Genomic DNA, 26,825 nt, shown 5'->3' on the forward strand with positions numbered 1-26,825 from the left:
GGTGAGCTGCCTTTTTGAACTGCTGCAGTTCATGTGATGTAGGTACATTCACAGGGCTGTTAGAGAGGGAGTTGCAGGATTTTGACCCAGCAACAGTTTGGGAACGGCGACATATTAACAAGTCAGAATGCTGAGTGGCTTGAGGGGAACTTCCAGATCGTGCTGTTCCCATATTGAAGCGTTAATACAGCTTGTCTCAGAATAAGGAGACTTGTGTCATTCTTGCTTTGCAACTTCATTAAATTCTTAATCCTAGCATCAGTTGTCTTGAAAGATATTGGTCGATGTGGCATACTGTTACACAGAGGACGGAAAAAGACAACGGAGTATCACCACATCCTTCAAATCTGTGACCCACATTGTTTTGTTATGATATTTATGAATGCAGTCGGGTAAGTAGCTGTGTACGAATAATGTTGAAGAAAAAACATGACAATTGGACATCTAGGATTAAGCATTGCAGAAACTTTCAACCCTGCCGAAGAATAAGGCCTGGGAGGTACTATATATATATATATAACAAGCTGGTAGGAGTTTAAGGCGAACATTTATATGTTCATCATGCACAGAACAGCTTGCGTTCCGTAAATGAACGCATACGAACATACGAACAAAGAGCGGGAGTAAGTCATTCAGCCCCTCGATCCTTCTCCGCTATTTAATAAGAGCCTGGCTGATCTGGTAGCAACATGAAATCTGCACCCCACCTACTGCCAAGAACCTATTATCCACCAAGTATCCAACTCTGCCTTAAAAATATCCGAAGATAATGTTCAAATTAAGTCCAGCTAAGTAAGTTTACAATCGCCTTACCATCAATGTGTATAGACGATGCTAGTGTGCGAATTTTTAAATGTATCCCTGGATTAGCTTTGGATGTGCATAAATTGCAATGAAGAAATTTTAGCTTTTGCAAATTAATGGTACTGGTAAGCAGTAACTGTGGAAATGCCAACAAAAAAACCTTTGTGAGATTCGTCCATGGGCTGTCTGCTCGACATACCACATGGAAGAAAGGGTAGCGTAGTGGTAATGTCGCAAGATTAGTAAGCTAGAGATCCAGGCTGATGTTTTGGGGACATGGGCTCAAATATTTGAATTCTGTTAATAAATCTGGACTATGAAGCCATGAATCTATTATCGATTGTTGTGAAAAAAAACGTCTGCTTCACTCAGGAAGGGTACCTGTTATCCTTATATGGTTTGGCCAAGATTCCAAACCTACAGCAATGTGATTGCTTGTCAGCCCCCTTCTGAAATGACCAAGCAAGGCCAGTGCAAGAGCAATTAGGGATGGGCAACAAGTACTGCCTTTGCCAGCGACGCCCAAACCCCACAAAAGAATCAAGGGGAAATAATCCTTATTTCATTTGCAGTTGTTCCCATTCTGTGCGTGTAGTGCAAATTGCATGAAGAGGAGAGATGGGCTGCTACAAGGACAATTGCACGCCGATTCCATGAAAAAGGGACCAGAAACGGTGAAGAGGCGCCCACTCTCTTTACCTTCAGAGTACTTAGGACCAAAGACCAACAAATCATTTTGAAATTATATTGTAGAATTACTTGTTTATGGGATTTGTTTCATGGAGGCATATTCGGTTTGATTTACCCCACACCTCGCCACCTGCAGCCTTGTGCAAGGATGGTAAATCCTTTCAATTAATTGAAAATACAATGAGTTGCTGAAACAATATTTTCCATCTTAAAAACCACTTATATTTAATTCTGAAGATCCGTTTAATTATTCATTCTGGTCACATTTTCCGCGTCAGAAATTAGGTTGACCATGACAACAGCAAAACTCTGGGGCCAATCACGGATACTTATTCAAATGTGCTGACCACGTATGTTGCGAAGGGCTGATTGTCCCGCCATCGGTTGAGTTGGCCCATCCGCTAGGCAGTCAGCACATTCAATTAACTTGGAAGTTTAATTCCGTATGTGGTTGCCAAGTAACCTGGGCTCAGTTTTTCCTCAGTATATTGACGATTTCTACTGTTGAAAATGTTTTTGAACGTTGCTTCTTCCCCATGTGCAAATATCCTCATCATTATTTACGCAGGTGTGTATTTCGTGCATTCCCCTTCTCTCAAACTGCAACCGCCTCTAAAGTTCTTCTTCGTTCTTTCATCCTTTTTACTTCTGACGCCATAGAAAATATTTCCTCACGATTTGCATTTCTTCCTCACAGATATTGTAGCTGGCCAGATAAAAGTTTTCCAAACCCCCGGAAAAACTCAACGGTTGGCAGGTGAAAACGTTACTTTTTATTGCGCGTTTCCTCTTTTTCAAGATACTGCCAATGTAATTATTTATTGGTGGAAACTGGGCGAAGCTGAGTTTCTGCAGCCGGGATCGGACATCAGAAAACGATTTCTTCTTTTGAAGAAAGGCGAAGCCTCGCTTCAGCTACTGGATGTCAAGGCCGCGGACTCGGGAGTTTATTACTGCGGAGTAAAACATCTGGTTACCCGATTTACAAATGGAACTGGGTCAAAGCTTATTATCTACGGTAAGCGAAAAATGTATCTTAAATTATTCCGTGCGTGATTCTTGACACACGATACCGAGCGTTTGTTTTAAATAAGATGGTCATTGAACCTAGATCTTTTGCTTCCCAGTGGTTCTAGTATGGGACATATTCAATCAATCCATTTCTTCCATCGTAATTGAAAATTATACTCCACGTCTTACTGCTTATCATGGATAATGATATAAAGGACACACGGGAGAGATATGCAACAGAACATTAATCTGATATCACGCGTTTTACAGGATCAGAATCGTTAAAATAACACGGAGTTGTGTTTGAGAATTGAAATGTAATTTTATTGGTTTTCAATTGACGAAGAAGCTGCTGTAGATCGTGACTTTGCGCCAAAGTATAAAGCGGGTTGTAATGAACTGGAAGCGCGTTGAATGGTCTTTTGATTTATATTTCCATTGAAGTCAGTAAAATACAATGAGAAGTGTTGTATAATCGGGCCACTGATTCGCTTCCATCACTTCACACTATTGCTCAACGTCAAGAGCTAACGGTGCCGAGGGACAAAGCGAATATTCACTCTCGATTCTTCATACACTGCCTAATACTCCCGGCATTCAGTGCTGAAAAGTTATTTCAGAACAAATAGAATGTCATATAAAAGCAAACGATGATGTATTTTGTATTGGGATACATCCATTATTAATTTGGACAATTGGTGGAAGTTATATTTTCAATGTCTTGAAGTATAGCATTAACTGGGAACCGCTAGTCAATTGATTGGGCCCCAGTGAAACTTTATCACTTACAGCTTGATTTCGCTAAACATATGATGGCGGTGTATGACAGCGCTTGCCTTTGCAAGTCGGGGAACAACTTCCAGCCCACGGACATGAACAATTAAACAAGGGAATCAGGAATTTGTTTTCGCAGCGTGCTGTTCCTCCAAAGGTTTTAGTGTCGCAGTAGCTCTCCGAGATGCTCAGCACTGAAGTATGTGGAAGAGTGTTAATGTGTTATACTTAACTGAAAGTTACGTACTAAAGTCGCGCTAATAAAGTCAGGGTTTGAGGATTCCAGTGTAAGGACTCTGCTTCTGATATGATGAATTTTAACAAACAATCTCTTTTGGACAGAAAAGTATAACCGTTGAAGCTTTTTTTCAGGTTTTAATTATTGTTAAACAAAACAATACAAATCTCATTTTATTTTTCTGTCTGTGACATCAATTTTCCTTAATGCTATATTTCTTTACTTATTATATTGCTTCCAGAGCCTGACCAGATTTTGAAATAAATGCTAAAACAAACATTTGCTGGCTTAGGTTCGACATTATTCACTTTTTTATTTAGCCTTATTCATTAGAGGGATGCGCAGTGGATTGTCCTCTTCATCCAGTTTCCAGTTACCCTGCAGAGGTTGCAATACAAAATACCTTTCTAATCACAGCATACTCCAATGCAAAATGCTATGGAGAGTTTATGGGCATGTGCAAGTTTAGACTAGACGAAACTTTTCTTTGACTGCACGGAACAGCATCTGATCATTGCGACACGCCTATCTCTGATTTATTTTGCAGTTCCTCCAATTCCGTTGAGCATCAAGTCCGAATTATCTGTGAATAATGTATCGGGAACTTTAACTATTTTGTGTAAAACGGCTGCTTTTTACCCGGGTAGTATCAACGTAACTTGGTACAAGGATAACATTTCTATCGAAACGGGGATACAGTCGTCAAAAGCCCTAAATTCAAACGGGCTTTATGAACTTTCCAGCTATTTGGAAGTCACAGGAGCTGTCACTTCTGTAACCTGTCAGGTAACTCATCGCACGCTAATGATTCCAGTTAACGCCACCTTCACTGTCCCAAATTGGAAAGGTGAGCCAAATAGTGGAGCAATCAAGTGTTTTAAGATTTTTTTTGCAGATTATTAAGAAGATGCGATTGTACGATGCAACGAAATTTAAATTAATGCCCTTGCTAATAAAACCCTTCAGTTTTCGTCCACTTCCTTAACATTCAACTGTTGGTCAACATCCTCTCCAAAATGACACATTTCAAATCTGCACAAGAATCTTGGGGTTGGAGCTTGTTATTATTTCCTATAAGCCCAGCTAGCTAGAAATGTGGAGTTTTAGTTTTAAGTTATATCCTATTATCTCTCGAAAGAACTTTTGAAAACTGTGCACCTTCATAGACAATGTTTTGCCTGCACCAAAGTTACACGTCCCAGGAAATAACCCATTATCTAAACGTTCATGAAGCCATGGAAAACAGGCTTTTCATGCAAACCATTGAATTTGTTTTATCCACAGCTGCCATCACCAACTAAAATGTCCTCCCTTAATATTCTCGAATTCTCTGAACAGTAGGCTTAGTTAAGGGTTTTATTTGTATATCATTGTTAATAGTCACTTAACCTATGTTTCTCTTCTAACCACGAATGATCTGCCACAACCATTTATTGTTTCTTTATGTAAACATTTATTGCCAATTATACTCAGAATACACAAATATAGGAAGTCATTTTTTTCTGGCATGTTGCCTCAAAGCTATCTTTTTCACCTTGGAATGTGAGTTCACATAAGAAGCAAGGGCATTTATTATTGTCCCTTAAGTCAACAAGGTCACCACTATATCATTATTTTTGGATGTTAAGTAAATTAATCAGCCCAGTCTCCCACTTAACATTCCTTCATTCTGCAATGTAGCAGGCAATTCCTCTGCTTCATGAACAGGGATAGATAATTAACTGAATAGTATTCTTCACCCGGAAATTATTTTGGCAATTCACTTTCCAGACCTAATTTCCCTTCATCCGAATAAAAGTGGTGAAAATCTCCAACTTGACCCCTACCCTGAAAATAAGATAAGCATAGAATACCTCGACAAATTACCTTTTACGATGGATGTATTAATTGTACACAATAAGGTAAAATCAGTTAATTCCAACAAATCTATTGAGACCTTGATTCTAAGCACTTTCGATTCTTTTCCCATACGAAAGTAGGCACTCTGCTGCTGTATTCCCCAAGTTAAACTGGAACACATCTTATTTGGGAGAAAATAAGCAAGTATTCCATGTTGAAAAAACTGAATTTGCAATTAGACAACGAGCAAATAGATCCACTGCTACACAGAGATGTAATCAAAGGGAATGTTTCCTCTAGAACACTATTACATTCTATTTGGATCTACTGAGCCTGGTAAATCAGCCTGGAGCATAGATCAATTTCTGTGATCTATTTGGTGACACAATGAGGAGTGGTTTCTCACGATGCACCCTTCAACCCACATATGTTAACATAGTTCTTCTACTTTCTGTATAATGGGAATGATCCACAGAACAGAAATAATTAGTTAATTATTAGTTCAAAAACCATGTTCGGAATGTCTGGCCTGTTGTAGGTAATAATTAAGGGTCAGTTTATTTCAATTCTATTGCTGAATCCTAAATTTGTTTGTTTCTTATAATTGTATTTATCACATACCACCTATAATAAATCGATGGTTCTTGCATATTCTATATTTTAGTTCGCAGGTTCCAAGTTTCTCTGACTCATCGGTTTATATTAGCTTTCCTCGTGATTCTCATTCTGACAACTATCATTGTGGAACATTTGAAATGGCACCCGTTTAAAGGTAAGACAAGGTATTCGCCATTCAACTGAACTCACTGGGCTACAGCTTGCATGCAGCAAATGTTATATTGCCTGAGGCACTGACGGTAGACAACAACAATAATTCTCAAAATTAGAAATAAAGTTGTCGTCTAGTACATTTAAATACATCTAACATTGTGCCCGGAGGCATTGGATTTATTACAGTAAACCCTGGGTGTTCATTTCCTCCCTTTAACCCAGAGCGTTTGATAGTGAGATACATCTACCTTTCCTTTCTTTGTTACAATTTGTCCAAGAAACAGTCCTTTTTGGGATGGTGTTGCATAATGATATAAAACAGAGGTCCTTTAAAGTTCTATTTCATGCAATCATCCTCATAGATTGTTTTTGGCTAGTCATTAAAGTGGAAGGTTCCGTGCAAAATTTGGTTCAACAATCACAGACTCTCAGCTTATCTCAAAGAAGGAATTACTGTTAAATGCAAAGCATTTCTCAAAACATGATAGTAAAATAGACATGTTAATAAACAGTGGTGAGCAGCAATGTCGAAATATGTGATAAGTGAAAATCGCTGTTTGTTTCCAAATTTCCGGGAAATCTTTTTAAGGCAATCATCCAGTTAAACACTTTACAAGTTTCATTCAGCTTCAAGCCTTTCAGACAAGAACATATGCGTTACTGCCTAATCAGGAAAACACGTATTTTGCGACGTGGTATGCGTGCTTTGCTCAGTCAAATAAAGAAAGGAGCCGAGAATAATTCTTTCATCTTCCCGTGTTTGTACCGCTTCTGTCGTAACTTCGCAATTTAAATCCATCAACATATTGTACGCATCAAGTACAGCTCTGGCCTCGATGTAACTAAAGTTCAGCTGTTTCCTACTAACTGCAAAACTTGTAGATCTTAATTTATTTTAACCATATGTATTGACATCAACTGCTCTTTCTTTATATAGCCTAATTTTATGCACATGAAAAGCTAGAACGGATTATACAGCGGAAGCATACCATTGCAAAAAAAAAGACATTGTGTTGATAAATGCCAACGCAAATGTGTAGGATTTAGTGACAGATAATGCGAAAGTTAGCCATAAAAACGATGTTAGATACAGAAAAGGCAACAGCTGTAGTAGTGGTTAAAACAAAAGTCAAACCAATAGAAGCGTTTTAACATTCCCATTTTTTCGTTGATTTAGATCTTGTTCAGAAGTAAGTGTTGCATTGACTGGTAAAGCTGGAAATATAATTTCCTACTGAAGAATAAATGCCAAGAATGAAATATTTGCGTTGCCACCAGGGAAAAATGCAACTAATTTGAAAACAGATTCCACATAAAATGAAATTGCCTATATCGTTGGATGGAGTGGTAACGGTTATTATATTGCTGTTCATCCGAAGCTCCATTTGATGTGTTCTGTGGGGATACTCCAATGCCGTCCTGTTCACGGGTACGTTGACCAAGAGAAGTCCACTGAGCGAAACTGACATCCCTGTCAGTCTTTCATATTGCACAACATATTGCACAAAATACTTTACTGTTTTGGCTGTTATTTTTTTCGGACATTAGTATCTAATCCATGCGCGTGACTAAAATAATGTTTAACTGGTGTTAATTTTAACTTGTTTCCACGGGATAGCTGCAATATTATTACTCCGTGAACATTTTCAGTAACACACAATGTTGCTTTATGAAATAATTGTCAGTGTAAACTTTGGTTTTTTGTTCATCGATGTGATTACATTCTTGGAAAATGCGTTATTGTTTTACATAACTACACCATGAATTAACTTAAATTACTAATGATTCAATGTACCCAACATGTTCTAGCAGCGTGGTTCAAAGTAGCGTAAGGTTACAACTTTCAAAATACCTTTCCTTCCAATATTTCCATCTCCCAAAACTTAGCAAACTTTTATGCTCTCAGTTGAATTGCTTTAAACTAACATTGAAAAAAGGTTGATTTGAAAGGTACCCTGTTCTGTTAAGCTTGAAAATTCACAAATACTTTGGACTATATTATTGAAGATGCATTCGTTATGATATCGTTTTTGAGACTGAATAAAATATTGAGGACAACATTGCCTACTTCAAAATGGTTTCCTTTTAGGTAATGAACCGGTAGTAAATTACTTCGCATTAATGGCATAAGTAACTGGTGGGAATTTTAAAACATGAAGCAAAATTCGATCAGATTTGCTAACTCCAGTGCAGTTCTGAGAATTATCTGTAGTTAGAATGCCACAATACTCTCCGCCACGGGAACCGCTTTGACATATCCTTGAGAATTCATGGATGAAACATCAGACTGAACTGAAGGTCGCTGCCTATAGTGAACACGCTGCTTGGAAAAGACATGTCCCCCGAAGTATGCCGAAGTCCTGTAAAGCATGAATCACGAGGAGTAAGGTAGCATCTCATATAGGTAGTGGATTCCACCTCTCAATGAGTAATCAGCAGTATATTTACATGTTCCACTTTGATTACACATGCTTGTCTGTAAATCTAATTTCAAATGCGGGTTATTTCAGAAATATTCTCCACTCTCTTGAATTGAAGGGAATAGAATGCCGAATCTCCATTCAACCTGCTCTCCCTTTGCTTTCATTGCGAAGAGCTCTGATTAGAATTTGCAACACGTTATGTGCAAAATGGAACTCGCAATGGTTTAGGCAGGAAATCTCCAGGACCACAACAAAGGGCAGGAATCTTACATCATTGAAATGAATGGTTGATTATATCAAATCTGAAGTGGGATGATAGTAACATTTTAGAAGTGCATAATTATTTACCTGCCATATACGATACCATGAATAACACTGAGCAGGGAATAAAGAAACATCAAGCATTTAAGGGTTTGCCGGAGAAACCATCAATGTAGTAGGGAATGTAGCCTATAAGGATAACGTGGGAGAAAAGATGCAACAATGAATGACAAGCGGCCAGACAGGAATGACAGAGGTATTAGGAAAGGATAGTGATAGATCTGCATGCATGCTGAGGCAAATACCTGGGTTCGCTCTGTTTTCGAGACCAAATTGTTCAGTTGTTACTGGAACGCACTGAAATTGGGAAAAAGGCAGAAAAAAGGAAGATAACTGGAGGAAGCAATCAGCCACTAGGAGGTGAATTCTGGACGTCCTTAGGTTCCACGGTGATTATGAATTTCTTGCCACCTACTCAGAATCATGAAGTCACGGATTTGCCACGAATTGTTTAGAATTGCATAGAACCTCCTAAACAGAAATTAGCAATTTGAAAAATCCCCATGTTTATGCTCCACACGAGGCTACTTGATCTATCTCTAACAAGCTGTACCAGCAAGCAATTTTCATTTTTTGTTTTCACGCAAGTGTACAATTGTGTGCGTGTTACTTAAGTATATATTTTGCTGCATCCCTATTAACCACTATTTCCTGTAATGTATGCATAATTATCAAATTAGAGAATGGTCTAGCACAGAAAGATACCTTTCAATCCAACTTGTCCATTCGGAAGCGCTGAAAAATCTGGCCATGTAGAGTGACTCCGTCCATTTACCACATTTTGCCATGAAACACCTTATGCATCTCCACAACTGTGATTTGAATGATACCACGAACTTCTATTTGTCAAATAATTCTGGTATGTGGTGCATATCAAATGCCTTTTACATGTCCATTTATCTAATGAACCATCTTCAACAACGCCCTTTTGCTTAAACAAATAAGTCAATCAGGTTTCACAGGAAACATTTGACTTTAACAAACTAATTCTGGTCGTGGCATATAAACTCATGTCTTTCCTATGTAAGACTGAAAGCTTTCCTAAACTACCGTCTCCAGCAATATTCCCATCACTGATAGGCTAGTAGAAGTTCCCAGTTTCACTCTCGTCCCTGGTTTGCAACCCCCCCATTTCTCGGACACAACCCATAAGTGCAAGGAAGATTTAAAGATGGTTATTGGAGCTGAGACTATCTCCAGCCTAGCTTCCATCAATAACATGGGATGACTTCCATCGTTGATAGGGGACTAGTTAATTTTGCTATTTGGCACCTACTTTTTGCTTATGCGTATCCTTTCCAAGATTGGATTTTATATTTCTACGCTACATGCTCACCATTTATTCTAGAATTCAATAGTGTTGATAAGCAATAAGTACCTGGTGTCGCAGACTCAGAGAGCATAATATAAATAAATGTAAAATTCAAAATGAGGCCCTGCCAGTGCAGTAGGACAACCAGAAATATGTTAAAGTTCCTAAGTCGGGATAAAGGGCCTCACAAAGTTGGGAAGGATTTAAGTCTGCCCTGAGAACATAAAAATCAATTTTGCACGACCATTCCGGGCATTGAAGTATTCTTACATTTAGGATTCATTTTCGAGATGCGTGAGTTAAATTATCCCTGAGGCAGCAGCTTCCAAATCCATCGTTTGGCATTGTGGTGTGATGCATTAATTGCCATTTACATGAAAAGGTGTCTGTGCCATCAGAGCGAGGAGTGAAGCATTCTAGAAGGGGTGAATCTGTCCTCAGCTTCAGTGAGGCCGCACTTGGTAAGCTCCTTCATACAGCATATGATCAATATGAGCAGCTCCTGCTGAGTGCTGGGGAAAAGGGGACCAAGGGTTCACCAAACTCCTTCTGTAGCAGATACAATAAGTAAAATAGGAAAGGTGGCCAAACCATGGCTTACAAGGGAAATTACAGAAAGTATTACATGCAAGGAAGAGGCATACAAATTGACCAGAAAAAAACAACAGACCTGAGGATTGGAAGCAGTTTAGAATTCAGCAAAGGAGGACCAAGGGATTGATTAAGAAGGAGAAAATAGAATACAAGAGTAAGGTTGCAGGGAACATAAAAACTGACTGTAAAAACTTCCATGGGCACGTGAAGAGAAAATAAATTGGTGGAGAAAAATGTAGGTCCCTTACCATCCGAAATAGGGGAACTTATCATGGGGAACATAGAAATGGCTGACCAACTAAATACATGCTTTAGTTCTGTCTTCACAAAGGAGGACACTAACAGCATACCAAAAATGTTGCGTAATACAGGGTTTATTGAGAGGGAGGAAATGAAATAAATCAGTATTAGTAGGGAAATGGTGTTGGGGAAATTGATGGAATGGAAGGCCAAAAAGTCCACAGGGCCTGGTAATCTACATCCCAGAGTACTGAAGGGCGTGGTCATAGAAATAATGGATGCATTGGTGGTCATCTTCCAAGATCTTATAGACACTGGAACAGTTCCTACAGACTGGAGAGGAGCTAATGTAACCCCACTCTTTAAAAAGGGAGGCAGAGTGAAGGCAGGGAATTATAAACCATTCAGCCTGACGTCGGTAGTGGGGAAACATCTAGAGTCCAATGTAAAAGATTTAATAGCTGAGCAGGTAGAAAACAATTGCAGAATCAGACAGAGTCAGCATGGAATTATGAAAGGGGAATCATGCTTGACAAATCTACTGGAATATTTCGAGGATGTAACTAAGAGAGCTGATGAGGGGAGCCAGTGGATGCGGTTTATTTGGACTTTCCTTAATCTGTCTTAAATTCTCTCGGGCATGTTCCAGTGCCCAAGATCCTTAGGTGCTCGTTTCGTCTGAAATATTTTCCCCTATTTCACTCAATTTGTCGATAGTCCCCACATGACTTTCGAATACGGTAACCAGGCTTTGGATTAACCGTGTCATGTCATGTTCTGTATTTAATTAGGTGTTATGAATTCCCTGTCCTCGTTATAGAATATCCTTAAGCTTAAAGCTCAGGGTACAGTTGCTAGGTCGATGAAATTAACTACTGATGTCCCTTTATTGAATAACATGGCAGTGTCATTTATCAGGCTGCACTCGACGTGGTTCCCTCACAAGCCTGGTCACATCTCGCTGTTGAACTGAGATGCTTCAGTCATCAATTGGCCTATTCGAGCCACATATAGTGCTCGAATATGGTTCGAGCACTACTGGGACGGGGCAATTCCGGATATGTTCAAGACTACGGGTACCATTATCATACAAAACCTCTAATTAACCAGTACCAAACCATTCGTCGGTCCTGGATGCATAGTCGGACAAGGTAGGTCAGTCAGTGTGGTTTTATGGGCTTCAATTTTCCGTACTTGGACTGTGGAAATAGATGTGAAAGGTGGCTGGATAGAGGCGGACCTCCCACGCCTGATCTGTAGCAAACCCTTACTACAATTCGGAAGCACTTGTTTCCCTATTGTTACATTTATCATTCCCAGTTACATGTCGCATTTGGCACTGTCGGTGCTGTGCCAAAGTACCTCCTGCCGTGCGGGAAGAGCAATGATGATCCCCGACCTTGTTGCCAGTACTGATATGACCACAACCAGGATCGTAGATCTGTGGAGACATTAACAATGGCTCCCATTCTCTGGGTTACTGCTTGGTCAATTGTCATGTATCTTTAACTGTGTGTATTGCCTTCATTTATTTCCCGTTCTCATATCTACAAGTGCGCATGTATCACTTGTCATAATTAACTCGTATGGTCCATGCCTGTTCGCTCCAGGCTCACATTGACCATCACCTTATTCCCCACTTGGTCCATTGTTGCTCTTTGGATTTGCCTGTTTCCATAACCTTAATCATCTGTCGGTCTGTGACATCCTTCCTTAACTCGTGCAATCACTTACTTATTTCCCTCACATGGTCTAGCATCCTTCCTTTTAGTGGTCCCTCATCTCCCACTACCCCTATAATTCCCTCAGGTAACTGCATTGCTCTCCTTGTCATTCTTTCAAATGGGGTGAACCCGGCGGTCCTATTTGGGGTAGCTCCTTAGGCGCCTTTGACTATTGGACTGTTCCCTGTCTCTTGAATTGCTTTTGTGATTGATGATATTTTTTAAAGTTCAGTTCATCCTTTGCACCATTCCCGAGCGCAGTGGCTGATAGGACTTGTGGAATTTGTGTTTTTATGTAAATTTACACATTTATTCCTGTGAAATGAGTTCTCTGATCTGAATCCATCTGGCTAGGCACCCCCACTCCTTCCAGTTTACTTTCTCCTGCTGCTGTCTCATATCAGACCTCAATGCCTTAAACAACTCTACAATGCATCTTCTGAACTTATTTTTCAATGGCTCACTATCTTCACTTCCACTGGCAGTTCTCTCTGGAAGCCTCTTAACTCTGCCTGTCATTAAGGTGTTGATCCTGTGGTTTAACTCTTTGTAGCTCACACGCATATTAATACGATCAGTATTAATACATCTATTCAGCCTTTTTTCAGCTTTCCCTTTACCTATATCCATCTTATGGTCAATTGTTGTTAAGTATTATTTCTCCTTACATTTCAATTCCTGAACTACAAATTCCACCTAGTTTTACCTTAAAGCTTTTTTCCCTACCCATGATCATCCTAAGATTCTCTTGACTTCAGTTTCTCTATTGTCTTTCCTGTTTATAATGTTTCCTTGTTCTTTAGGCCCTATTAACTATTCTGCGTCTATGAGGATCTCTGTCTCTAGATCATTGGTATCTCCCACTGTGCATTTCCAATGTCTCAGTGAATGGCCATGTTATCAAATTCACTTCCTTTAAAACAGTTTGTACATTATGCCCTCTTTCTCTAACTCTTTCTCCTACTTTCCACATGCCATTTTACACATGCAACAGCTACCATCTTCTCTTGTCTGGAGAGATTTTGCAGTCCAATAACATATTCTCATAACAGTGTTAAAACAGAGATCAAGCATTGACATGTTTTGCTTCCTTATCTTATTCTCAAATAACAACTTATTTTCCCACTAAATTATTTCTGACCTTTTTTTGTATTATCCTAGATTCGTTAACTCGGCCAAAAATTGGATTTCTGCCTAACTTTGTCAAGGTCTTATGCTTAACTTCATAGTTTTGGAACAGACTTTACAAATACATCAGCTTGCAGCATTTGATTAGTGCCAATTGTTGTCAAACCTTTTAAAATGAAAATTCGCTTTTGAGAAATTATCAGGAACCAAACCTCAAATTTTAAACTTGGTAAGAACTCTGATTTACATGATCAAAATTAAAATGACCTCCTTCTTATGTGTATTGATTTGTATCCAAGTTATAATTCCCGTAAGTTTATCGACACAGTCTTTATCTTAGATAGCATCCTGATGATTCAAAAATAACCTTCTAAACTGCACTGCACTTTACACCTCAAGAGTGTTCCAAAATAAAATTGCAGTGCTGTTGGGATGCAGATTTCCTTTCATATTTAATTAATCTAAGTTGTTTCTCTATTGGAACCACTTGGAAATGTGTTTATTCGTTTTGGTTTTTCTAGAATCCCTTGAATTTAGGTAATTTCCCCCCACAGAATGTTAGAATACTAACTCGTATGAGTTAATGTAACTCGTATGTATCAATCCCAGTCAGCTTTGAAGCTGGCGATGCTCATCTGCAAAGGGGGTGGTATAAATGTTGGTTCATCTAACCCTGTCTAGATTTATGATACCTTCAAATTGCTACACTGTTTGCCAGAAATCTCATTTCAAACATTATACTCAAAAGTTTGGAATCTTTTAATATATTTTCCTTTAATCTAACATGGGGCTTTCAACCCCAAAGTGCTGAACTACACATACAAATGACAATTAAGGAAGAAAACACATTAAAGCTCACATACAAGTGCTTCCTTGTACACAAACAAATATATATTTACAAGTATGTATTTATATACCTGCATCCTTAACTGAACGCCTTAAAATCCTCATATTCTAAACGAAACTTCAAATAGCAGTGTTGGAAATAAAGGGATCTTGAAGGATCCACGACCTGGGACAATTAATCTGACGAAAGCTCACATCTTCCCTACTCCTGCCTGTCAGTGCTTATTAAATCCCCTATGGGTACGCCATTTTTCTCTCTTTCTCCCTCTCTCCAGCACAAACAGCGTGATTCAATTCATATTTTTAAGTTACATAAAATTGAGAGTATACCTTTCGGGTCCCAATCATCCTTCCACATTTTCAGGAAAATCTCGTCATCCCGCACGGGACATTATATACCTCCAATATGTTTCTCCCTCCTCCAAGGCTTCCTTAACTCTTCTCTCAAACTCCGTTTGCAGGGCTGTCACCTTCTCCCGATCTGAGACGTCCCCAGGAGTTGCCCATTCTCCACTCCTAGACTGCAGGGGTAATCTTCCCCAGATATCCCCAGGGCATTTAGCCTTCACCAGTATGTGATTATCAAGGGGTTGCATTGCATGGAAATCTTGCCTTTCCCGCAGTTTGATCCAAAAATCTGGATTGCTATGCTGAGTTTTAAGTGTCAGCAGTTCTTTAAACAAAACCTGTTTTACCCCCGGGCTGAAAGGTGCAGGATTAACTTTCACCGTAACCCTCTCAATCTCATCATCTGCCCCTATTCCTCAGCCTCCTTTCTCCCTTCGGGTTTCAATTGCCTTTCCTGACTTCACATTCCTTCACAGTTATTGCCATAGGGGCCATGGGATTTAATGGGCACAGTGGGGCGGTTGGTTCATATGAGGGCGGAACTGCATCAGCTCCTACATATTTTTCTCCTTCGGTGTTTTCCCCTCTTGATCAGTGTCACTACAGGCCCTGCCGCCACTGGTCTGATCTGTCCTGGATCTGACTTTGTTTCTCTCTCTCTCTAATCGACTGGAATTTAGTATTAACCCTTCTGCACAACAATAGGTTCAGTGTGATAATAACCATCATTCCTTTATTTTCCTTATCCTTTTTTTGCTCTATCCACCACTGTTTATTTTCTCCGGGGGTTCCCTGAGGGTACTATCCCTCCTTCTGCATTTTAGTGATTATTTTTGACTGTTGTTCCGCTTATGAACCTCGTAATAGAGTACGCGGTTCTCCAGTCGAGTTCCATAGCGCTATTTTATTTCCCTGAAGGGATTCTATTCCAATTTTCCGTCTCTCTCTGCGCTGTAGGTTCACACGGTCCTAAGAACTTAATTATCTGAGGTATGTATTTGCGGTTTCACTGGGGTCTGGCCTTCCTGCTCGGCTTTGGCTAAGGTTTTATTTAAAACCGTAACCCGCCAGCACGGCTCCGCCCTCCTCTTAACTGGGTAATGGTTCCGGCCTTCCTGCGCGGCTTTGGCCAGGCTAGCCCACCTGCATGGCTCCGCCCATTACCGCTGACTCCTCCTATCTCCTGTCCTGAGCCCTCCTGTTGATTCTTTGATACTTGACCAGTCCGTTCTCGGGTAGGCTTATTGCACTAACTACGGGTGGTAAATGAATATACTCAACCACTTTGCAGAGTCGTCCCGAGGATCCAATCCAAGTATCCTGCCGGCTATGGTGGTGTCTTTGATGAACGGACCACAGGGGACTCAGATACAGGTTACGGTCGTTTATTCGAGCAATTGCAAGGAAGGCACCATCTCAATGCATCTTGAAACAGTACTCTGCTAAACTACAAGTGCTCATCATATTTATACTGTGTTGGTCACTTACAAGAATAGTTTCCAGTTTTCGATCTTGTCAACATATAAGATTACATTAAACAGACAATCTCTGGTACAAAGGTACATGCACCATCTGACCCTACCTTCACCCAGGCAGAGACCTGACTTCCTATATAAGCTGGGACCATCTGTCCTTCCCCTATCTGTTGAAGAGCACACTTAATCTATGTTATTGCCATCCTTTGGCTCCATTCTAACTCCCAGGACCTTGCTGGTGATTACAAACCCTGAGGATGTACAAAGTTTGAGAGTGTAAAAAGTTCATCTGGTTTAACTGTTTTATTACTGATTACTGATTTGCGCTGGCCTGCCTACAGATTCTAATTTAAGTAATTAATTCCCTTATAATGAGTTCTCACTTACCATAAATTCTCATTTACTTTCTTCACCGTAACAAATCCAATTCTGCCATTAACACAACTCTCTTGTTTTGTGCCGTTCTAGAATTTCCTTTAATATTTCTCCTCTATCTTCTTCTCGCATCTAGTCAATGATAAAACTAGCACGAATCCTCACTCTTCATGTTTACTGTTTAGTTTGAGCATTTTGAAATTTAAGAATCTGGGAGACGGATTCAGGGGTCTAATTTGCCGTTACCATGTCTACAGGTTTTGGAAAACCCATATTGTTTAACAGTTGTGAAAGTGGCTAGCCCGCTGTCCAACAAGACCATACATTCCGGAATTTACTCCTTAAACACGACTTGATGTCCACCTCGTTCTCCTTCCTTAACCCTGCTATTTGTTCACGCGTTCGTTGAGTTCATTTGCTGCTCTTCCACGTACCATTTTTAATGTCCTTCTGTTTAATTGGGATGTGTTTTTTAAAAAAAAAATTGTTAAATGCGCTGGACGGACAAAACCATAAAATAAAACATGTTACTCCAAGAAAGCCTCCTGCCAAAGCGATCTCTGGAAACGCCGGTCTTCAGGAGCTACTGGCAAATACCTATCATATCATAATTAATGAACCTTGGCTCATGTTTAGATATCAAGTTCCGCTTCAAATTGTGAACAACCATGATTATCAAAGTATTCACAAACGTTTTTTTTTCAGAATAACTACACCTAGAAATCAGATTCATTGCACGGTGGTAATTGAGGAAAAAGATCTTAATACGTAATATTTCTGGATAATGTATATATCCATTTATAAAAAAGAACATTGTGCATAATTTTACGTGGGATTTTTTTTTTGTGAATGTGTACGTAGCAAGTGATGCACCCATCAATAAATTCAAGCAAGTCAGTTTATCAACATTGCCAATTAGCCCTTTATGCTGTTTGCCCTACTATAAATATACCATGGACATTTCCATCATGTACACTGGAACGCAAAAATTAATATGAATTAATTTGAACGTATATATATTATTTTAATTATAATTTACAGAATAGAAATCGGCATTATCGCCCGAATGCTGAATGTTGTTAGTTTTCCCAGCAGTAGCCTCATCGCAGCCTACTTCTTAAAACACGTTCTGCATATTCCCCTATTTCTTCTTTCCCCACGTTCATATTTTAATGGATGACATGAACCTTTTCAACTTAGACATAATCCCTTTTGTTTTAAATGCATGATTTTACACTTACAATGTGTTACCCTTAGATCCATGGCAGCACTGTCGCTTCCTCACAATATTTCAGGTTCATGCCCAAACTCCAGAGGCATTGCACAGCATTTACCATTCCAGATCAGTATTGAAGGAGCACTGAACTGTCGAAAGTGTACTATTTCATATAAGAAGCTTAAGAAGTAGTTTTGCCTTCCCTCAAAATGAAGTAAAATATCCCATGATACTAGGAGCAACGTTTCTCTCAGGTGGGATAAGATATCCCATGGTACTGGGAAGGACTGTAGCAAATGTTCATAGTTAATCTAAGATGTCAGAGCTAAATATGTAGTTCTGGGAAGGTTAAAATTGGAAAGCGCAAGGTAACTAAAATGCTGGGCTCTTGTGATTTCAGGAACACTAAAGAAAACAGCAGTTCAAAAGCTTACCCGTGTCTGCTTAATAGTCAGAATAGAAGAAGTCTGTCCACAAACTGCAGGTGGGCTTATGTAGCTGCAGAAATTGTGTAGGAGGGGTTATTAGCTTGTAAGCCATTTTAAGGATAGACCAGAGCAGGCGACGCCGTCATGGAGATTGGTGGAAACCTAAGAATATTCTCTGGATTTTTTCTGAATTCTGTGCAGCAGGGGATGAGGGCATACCAGAAAAGATGCTATTGGTAGCAGTCTTCAAGTAGTTAGTGTACAGAGAAGGCCTGGGAGCTGTTTGCTGCAGCTGAGATTTTCAGCTTTGACATCGTGTAGCTTTCAGCTCACAGAGAATCCCCAGGAAGTATTCGGTGCAGTCGGGGCTCACAAAAGTCGTGGGAAGCTGGGGAGGTGGTGCAAGCGCACAGCTCCGTGCTGGAGATTGTTGCGGCTCCGAGAAGTCCTGGGAGACATTTATAGCTTGGTGCAACCGGGAGACTAGTGCTCGGAGAAACGAGGAGCGGTACCATATTAGTGAAGTTAGCAGTCAGTGAAATAGTCGGAAGTGTGACTTTAACTAGAGACAAGAGCTCTGTTTTGGAATTCTGTTGAATGCAGCCTCAGGAGAAGAATTTGAACCATCAGGATATGAGCAGTGGTTAAAGCAGTCTGAGTGGGAGCAGCTTTCGATGGAATTCAAAGGTTAGATATTTAAAAGTGAACAACTGAATTTCCCCACAGGAGAGGCAGAGTTTTAAAGAGATTTCCTGACTCATAGAGGGCACTGACGTCTTGTTGGGTTGCGAGAAATTTGTGGGATCTGTCTTGGTCACATCTGCCATTTAATGCATAGTGTGGTTTGTCAGACGACAGCTTGCATGTCAATTCATTTTTATCTCGTATTAATTCTGAAGGTTAGAGTACAAGAAGATGTTGTAGATTTTCTTTACTTTTCTGACTTTGTATTGTGAAGCTTATTATGTTTGCCTCAAACCGTGAAATTTCGTGCCTGTATTCCAGGGAGTGACTGGATTTTCAAATATTGTCTACTTTAAACAAAGAAATGCATTCACTAATCTAATCGTAACAGAACATACTTATCAGCAGAAATGAAACTTCCTTTGGTAGCATGAATAACAGTAGTGTACTGTTGATGTTTTGTCCAATATTTAGGAGGCAGATTAACTGGTAATTAATCCAATTTCCTTTTGCACGACCATGGGTGAAAATAATTTTCCCCCAACATTGCAAGAATCGATTTAAAAAGCACCATAGAAGATGCGACAATGTTTTAAGGACGTAAACGGGATTACAAGCATGCAAGTTACCTTGGCGCATTAACGATTCTCAGCCAACTTTTGTTCTGATTTCTCACAGATTTCACCCTCCAAGGGCTGAATGTGGGGGACGGCATGTGCTATAGCTGAAACCGGAATAGAAGAGAGAACAACGGTACAACGGAAAAGTAGACTATTTGGCACAATGCCCCTGTGCTTGTTCATTGGAAAGAAAGTAGTCAATTACTCGCACTTCTCAATTTTTTCCCGTTAGCCCAGGAATAATAAATCAATGTGAAGGCAACAGCATTTGATTATATAAACTCTATTTTTGAATCTGCTTATATAGACCTTCCAGTCAGTGCATCATGACAGTTCACTGTGCAACATTATTTATTGTCACCTCCTGTTTCTTTTTTCTTTTGCCAGTTTTCTTCTATCTAAAATTACTCTTGCCGGCAGAGCAAAGGGGCTATGAGAAAGTTCCAGCTGGTGAAAGTAGGGAAAATCCCAAGATATTCTTTAAGTATATCAATGGGTTGAGGATATCCAGGGAAAGTGTAGGGCCCATTAGAGACCATTGGGGCAATCTATGGGTGGATCCAGAGGACATCAGTAGAGTTTTTAACGAATACTATACATCCGCCTTCACCCAAGAGAATGAGGATGAAGGTATGGAACTTGGGGAGAGAGACTATGTGATTCTTGAGCAAATTTACATCGGGAGTGACAAGGAATTGGAGGTGTTGGCAGGCCTAACAGTGGACAATTCTCCATGTCTGGATGTTTCGTGTCCCAAACTGCTGAGGGAGGCAATGGAGGAGACTGCAGGAGCTCTGGCCCAATTTTTTAATTCCTCCCTGGTCATGGGGGTGGTGCCAGATGTTTGGAGAACAGCTAATGTGTTTTCGCTATTTAAGAAGAGTTGTAGAGATAAGCCATTGAAGTACAGCCCAGTGAGTCTCACGTAAGTGGTAGGGAAACTTTTGGAGAAAATTCTGAAGGAGAGAATCAATCTCCACTTGGAAAGGCAATGATTGATCAGAGATAGTCAGAATGACATTGCCAGAGGGAGGTCATGCCTAACAAATTTGATTGAATTTTTTGAGGAGAAGACCAGGTGGGTAGTGCAGTTATTGTGATTTATATGGATTTCAGCAAAGCCTTTGGCAAGGTCCCATATCGGAGACTTATAAAGAAGGCAAATGCACATAGGATACAGGGTAATTTGATAAGGTGGATTCAAAATTGGCTTAGTTGTAGGAGACAGAGGGTGATGTCAGAAGTCTGCTTTAGTGACTGGAAGCCATTTTCCAGGAACATACTACAGGGATCTGTGCTGGCTCCCCTATTATTTGTCATTTATATAAACCGTATAGATGACTATGTGGGGTATAGATTTAGTAAGTTTGTGGATGACACAAAGATTGGTCGGGTGGTTAACAGTGAGATTGAGTGTCTTGGGCTACAGGAAGATATAGATGGGATGGTGAAATGGGCAGATAAGTGGCAGTTGGAATTTAGCCCTGAAAAATGTGAGGTGATACAATTTGGAAGGACTAATATGACAAGGAAGTATTCAATGAATGGTATGACACTAGAAAGTTCTGAGGAACAAAGGAGCTTGGCCTGTGTGCACATAGACCTCTGAAGGAAGAGGGACATGTTAGTGGGCTGGTGGAACAGGCATATGGGATACTTGCCTTCATCAATCGAGGCATAGCTTACAAAAGTAAGGAGATCATGTTGGAGTTGTTTAGAAAAATGCTGAGGCCACAGCTGCAATACTGTGTGCAGTTGTGGTCGCCACATTATAGGAAGGATGTGATTGCACTGGAGGGGGTTCAGAGGAGATTCACCAGGATGTTGCCTGGGATGAAACATTTAAGTTACGAAGAGAGGTTGGAGAGACTTTTATTGTTCTATTGGAGCAGAAAAGACTGAGGTGCGAACTGTTCGAGGTGTCCAAGATTATGAGGGGCATAGAAAGGGTGGATAGGGAGCAGCTCTTCCCCTTAGTTGAAGGGTCAGTCACAAGTGGACATAAGTTCAAGGTGAGGGCCAGGAGATTTAGGGTGGATGTGTGGAAAAGCATTTCTATCCAGAGGGTGGTGATGGTATGGAATGCACTGCTTGTGAGGGTGGTAGAGGCAGGTAACCTCACATCCTTTAGCAATTACCTGGATGAGCTCTTGGCACGTCATAACATTCAAGGCTATGGGCCAAGTGCTGGTAAATGGGATAAGGTATGTGGTTCAGGTTTTTCTCAAGTGTCTTGCAGACCCGATGGACCAAAAGGCCTCTTCTGCACTTTGGTGCGATTTGGTGACTCTGTGATTCATCTGCCAGTGGAAACAGTTTCTCTTTGGCCATCCGATTGCAAGTTGTCATATGTTTAAACACCTTGATTAATTCCTTCACCCATGCCAGAGCTGTGGCAAATCTTACATTTAACAACTTCAAGACCTTCACATTTTATCTATCATCTGCTGTCCAGTTTTGCTGATGGCACTCTAGCACCTGGCTAATTGGTGATCCAGTTAGGTATAACATTGCTTTCTTGTTCTTGTTCACAATGCCTCTTTTCTAATACAAAGGTCCCATGTTTTCCAAAGAATCATAGAATCTCCGAATACTACAGCATAGACTGAGACCACTCAGCAGTTTGATTCTGTGCTGGCGCTTTCTATGAGGAATTCAGTTATGTTCATGACCCGATTCTTTTCAATACATCCTCAAACTTATTTTCATTCCTCTATTTATCCAATTCCCTTCCGCAAGCTACTTATATTCAAACATTACAAAATAAGGCTGAACCATACGATGTCTCAAACGTTTTCTTTCAACTGATCTGTGGCCCTTTAATCAATCACCAGTCAATACAATGTGTGATATTTAGGTGTTTAAAGCAGTTTACCTTCATTTGTTTCTTTTTTCTAAAGCCTTAATGAAGTTATGCAACTCTATCAGTGCCCTCAGACGTCTCTGCTCTCAGAGGAATAACGCTAGCTTCTCAGGCTACACATGAAGCACCCCCAGAATCTCTTCTGTATCCTGCCCAATGTGTTCGGATTCTTTCTAAAATATGAGAGACAATATTGAACACGATGCTCAATTTGTGGCCAAATTACATATGTGTTTATTATAAGTAAATGTCTTTTGCAATCTATGGCTTTATTAATACAGATCTGGACCCTGTTTTCTTAATCAAATGTTCCATTATTTGCCATGTCACCACAAAGACTCACTGGTTTCTCCATTTTTGCGCTTCATTTAAAATTATGGAATTAGCTTATATTACATCTCTCCATTCTTACGACCAAAATACACCACTTCACTCTTTGCTGTATTGAATTTCAGCTGCATGCTTTCGCCCATTCAACGAACTTGTTTATGTACCATGAAGTTTCTTCCTCTCTTCCTCGTTGTCTGCTGCACTTAAAAGAGGTGACGATGTCTGCAGATCATTTGCAAACGTTGAAATTTTGCCCTACATTCCCATGTTCAATTCCTCAATATCCTTTGAAATCAGTAGTGCACATTGGACCGTAAATCTATCTCCACTTCTGGACCGAAAAGCAATGGTTCATCTGAACTGTCTGATTTCTATGCCTTAATTAATATTTTATTAATGAAATGAAATATGCTTCGCTTTTGCTTAAAAACCTATTTTCAAAATGAAAATAAGCTGGACTTCAAGCAGACTCATGCGGGAGCAACAGAGGATCGAACAAAGATGCAAATCAAAGTTGTATTATAATAGGCGGAGAGCCGCCCAGGCGCACTGTTCACCACCCATCTCTGCTTTGTGTTAGTCAATTAACTTCTTACCATGCTGCAACTGTAATTTTTATTCCATGTGCTAAGTGACGACAGATCAACCTGCACCTGGAAAATTACATCCGCTGGATTTAAAATACATAGCAGCAGATTCATAGGATTAGAAGGTAGCAAATATGTTCCCTCTATTTGAGAAAGCTTAAAGGGAAACAATAAATGGAGATTTTTTTTAAAAAATCTGAGAATGATTACGTAGAGACAACAGGAATATTTGAGAAGAAATTCTTGCTTGAAAAATTGGCTTGACTATTTTCCTATTCGGATGGAAAATGGGAAACCAATATTCGATAAGGTGAAATGAGAAGACGTTATTACACAAAGTATGAGACGCCAGGAATTGGCTGTACTATATTTGCAAAGATTGAGGTTTCGTTGATAAGTAGAGATGAGAGGCTAAGATTGAACAGGGCATTTGGGGAGAGATGGCGTTTTAGTGGTAATGTCAATGCACAATTGATCCAGGGGCCTCGCCGAAGGGTTTGGGGCATGGGTTCTAATCATACCACACCAGCTGGTAGAATTTAAAATTCAATTAATTAAACAAAAATGCGAAGCTAGCCTACACGTGACCTGCAGAAATAGGGCTGACTATTCACTGCTCCCAAGAGTAATTAAGGATGGGCAAAAAGTTGCTGGCCTTGAAGTTGCACCCATATCTCATGAACAAAGTATAATAACGAAAAAAATGGGTCGGCAACCTATAACTGACATATTACCGTATGGATCATACTTGGGGCTCAGCTGTTTACCAACTATATTATTAACTGATGCTGGGTTCCTATGACATGAAATGAAATCTAACAATCTATGTTTGAAACTTTATCCTTATTGCAATTTTCAAAATAGATTTTCTGTTGAGCCAAAAAGGGTCGCTGCTACATGTCATAACAATCTCGTTGGCCCTTGTTTCGGGAGCTACTGCCAGGATTTACCTGGACAAAATAGTTCCTCACTCAGCCTGTGGAACCTCACACCTTATTGAACAGATCCATTTTAATGCACAAATGCAATGAAAGTGAAGGCGAACGGGCCCCTTCCAAGGAGATCTATCACAAAACAGAACGATCAAACCTTAATATACTCGCAGACATGTTAATAACCATCAGTTTCCCTCCTAAGGAGGAATGATGGGACTCTGGCCAGAAGCACAGAAACTGCTTGTTAAGCTGCAATTAACAAATAATGTGGCATGTCTCATGATTCAAGCCTCTGGTATTTTTGGACAGTTTTAACATTATATCTTTAGCCTTACAAGCAGTATGCTGTTTAACATCCAACTGATGAACCACCAAGAATCAGCCCTTCAGGCAGTCTGGTCCCCAAGCCTCTCTTTGGTGGAAAATTTGCTACCAGCGCCTGCAGAACCGACCCAGACTTTGTATACATGGTACATCTTGCTGTTTATTTACAGGAGCAAATGCAAAGCGATTTCTGCAACTCTGGCCTTCAGCCAACTGAACTCGAAAACCTAGTTGAAAGAATACTCATTGAAATCTGGCTATAGGCTTGGAAATCACGTGGTATAATATTATTTTCTGTGGTTCTTGTACTGTTACTATCCACAGCTATGAAACTCATTTTTCTATCCCCCGCCCCCACCTTTACTGAGTGCGTATTTGTGTGCCTGTGTGTGTGTGGGTGTGTGTGTGCGTAAATTGGGAAGATGCGACCACTCCTTCCCTGCGTTTTCAATGTGAAATAAACTAACCTATTAAGTTAATCATAGCACGAGTTTGCTGCGGGTTATTAGTAAATCGAATGACACAAACTGAGAGTTTAGGAAAACACGGCACCACATGCTTTAAAAATAGTTCAAAGCAACTTCTGCTTATGGACAGTTGGTGAGAGGAAATAAGTATCGTTCGCCTGTCACTCTACTGTCCGTAACATATAGGTGGCTGGAATGCATGAAATATATTCAGATCTATTGGCAATGCAATGTTCTTTGGGAAAGCAAGCTATGTGTATGCCAAAGGGTTTCAGAGGAATTTTAACATTCTTGGTGAGTGAGCAAGAGCATGTCAGATACAATTCATCCTGGTAAAATGCCAATTTTTCTATTTTAGCCAGGTAAGTATAAAATCACAATATTTTGCATGGCGAGTAGGCTTGGATAAGTTTCTTTTCAGAGGAATTTGCTGATCTAGCAAGTGATTAGGAAGCCAAATATTATCTTTGTTTTTCTTACAGAAGGATTGAAATATGAGATTTAATACGATTACTGGAATCATACAGGGTATTGTGAGTTCACTCGCAAGGTACTGTCTGAAACCCTGTCTCATTACAGCGGGGAAAAACAATCATATTTGCTCAAGACACTGCAACATATGTTAACTAAACTCGTTCCTTGGGTGTCAAAATTGTCCTATCTGGAAGGTTGCATGCAATTGGCAAGAATAAAAGGTCGATCTTGCTAAACCATTATACCATTCTTTAAAGTCTTGAACTAGTTAGTGCTGAAAAAAATGGTTCCAATGGTAGAATGATCTGCACACATGTTAATGGTCTCGGAATACAGGGTTGATCACTTAGGAATGAGTTGAAGAGGGGTTTCCTCAGTCAAATATTTTTGAAACTTTGAAAAACTCAGCCCGAGAGCAGTGGATGTTCATTTGTTGAGCATATTAAAGACAGAGTTAAATGCAATGGAAATTAAGAGATATGGGGATCGGGCAGGGAATTAGAATTGCTAAGTTTGGCCATGACGGTACTCAATGGTAAAACATGGTTGGCAGCCCACATGGCTTACTCCAGTTCCTACTTCTCATATCCATGCATTCTTACATAAACCCTGACCATTTGCTTCCACGCATGTCCTGCTTTCAACCAGTCTAAGTTATGAACTCTTTCTTCTGATACTCTAGTGTAGGGGATGGCATATTCGCATAGACAGAGGACTGGTTTACTCTCAGGAAGCAGAGCTTAGGGATAAAAGTGTGGCCAATAACGCAGAACAATTGACTGCCTTGTTCAAAACTCTACCTGACTATGCATTGAATAGATTCAATGAGCCGACCTCTACTGTTCTCGGGAGAACACATTCCAAAGGCTACCGATCCCGGGAGAAAAAACAAAATCTCCTCAACTCAATTTTAAATGGGAAACTCTGAATTTTTAAACAATGTTTCCTAGTTCTAGACTGCGCCACAAAGGGTTAACATCATCT

At 40.0% G+C, this 26,825-nt stretch overlaps 1 protein-coding gene across 1 annotated transcript; it reads left to right on the forward strand.

Annotated features, from left to right (window-relative positions):
- Window positions 1-1,851: 1,851 nt before the first annotated feature.
- Window positions 1,852-8,166, forward strand: LOC121280388 (natural cytotoxicity triggering receptor 3 ligand 1-like). The gene is made up of 6 exons (XM_041192340.1): window positions 1,852-2,062; window positions 2,192-2,512; window positions 4,065-4,364; window positions 6,021-6,128; window positions 7,305-7,317; window positions 7,406-8,166. Exons 1-6 carry the CDS (start codon window positions 2,005-2,007, stop codon window positions 7,419-7,421), a joined length of 816 nt encoding a protein of 271 aa, XP_041048274.1. The 5' UTR covers window positions 1,852-2,004; the 3' UTR covers window positions 7,422-8,166.
- The last annotated feature ends 18,659 nt before the right edge of the window (window positions 8,167-26,825 follow it).

Source organism: Carcharodon carcharias, chromosome 7, assembly GCF_017639515.1.
Source record: "Carcharodon carcharias isolate sCarCar2 chromosome 7, sCarCar2.pri, whole genome shotgun sequence".
Classification (NCBI taxonomy): Eukaryota; Metazoa; Chordata; class Chondrichthyes; order Lamniformes; family Lamnidae; genus Carcharodon; species Carcharodon carcharias.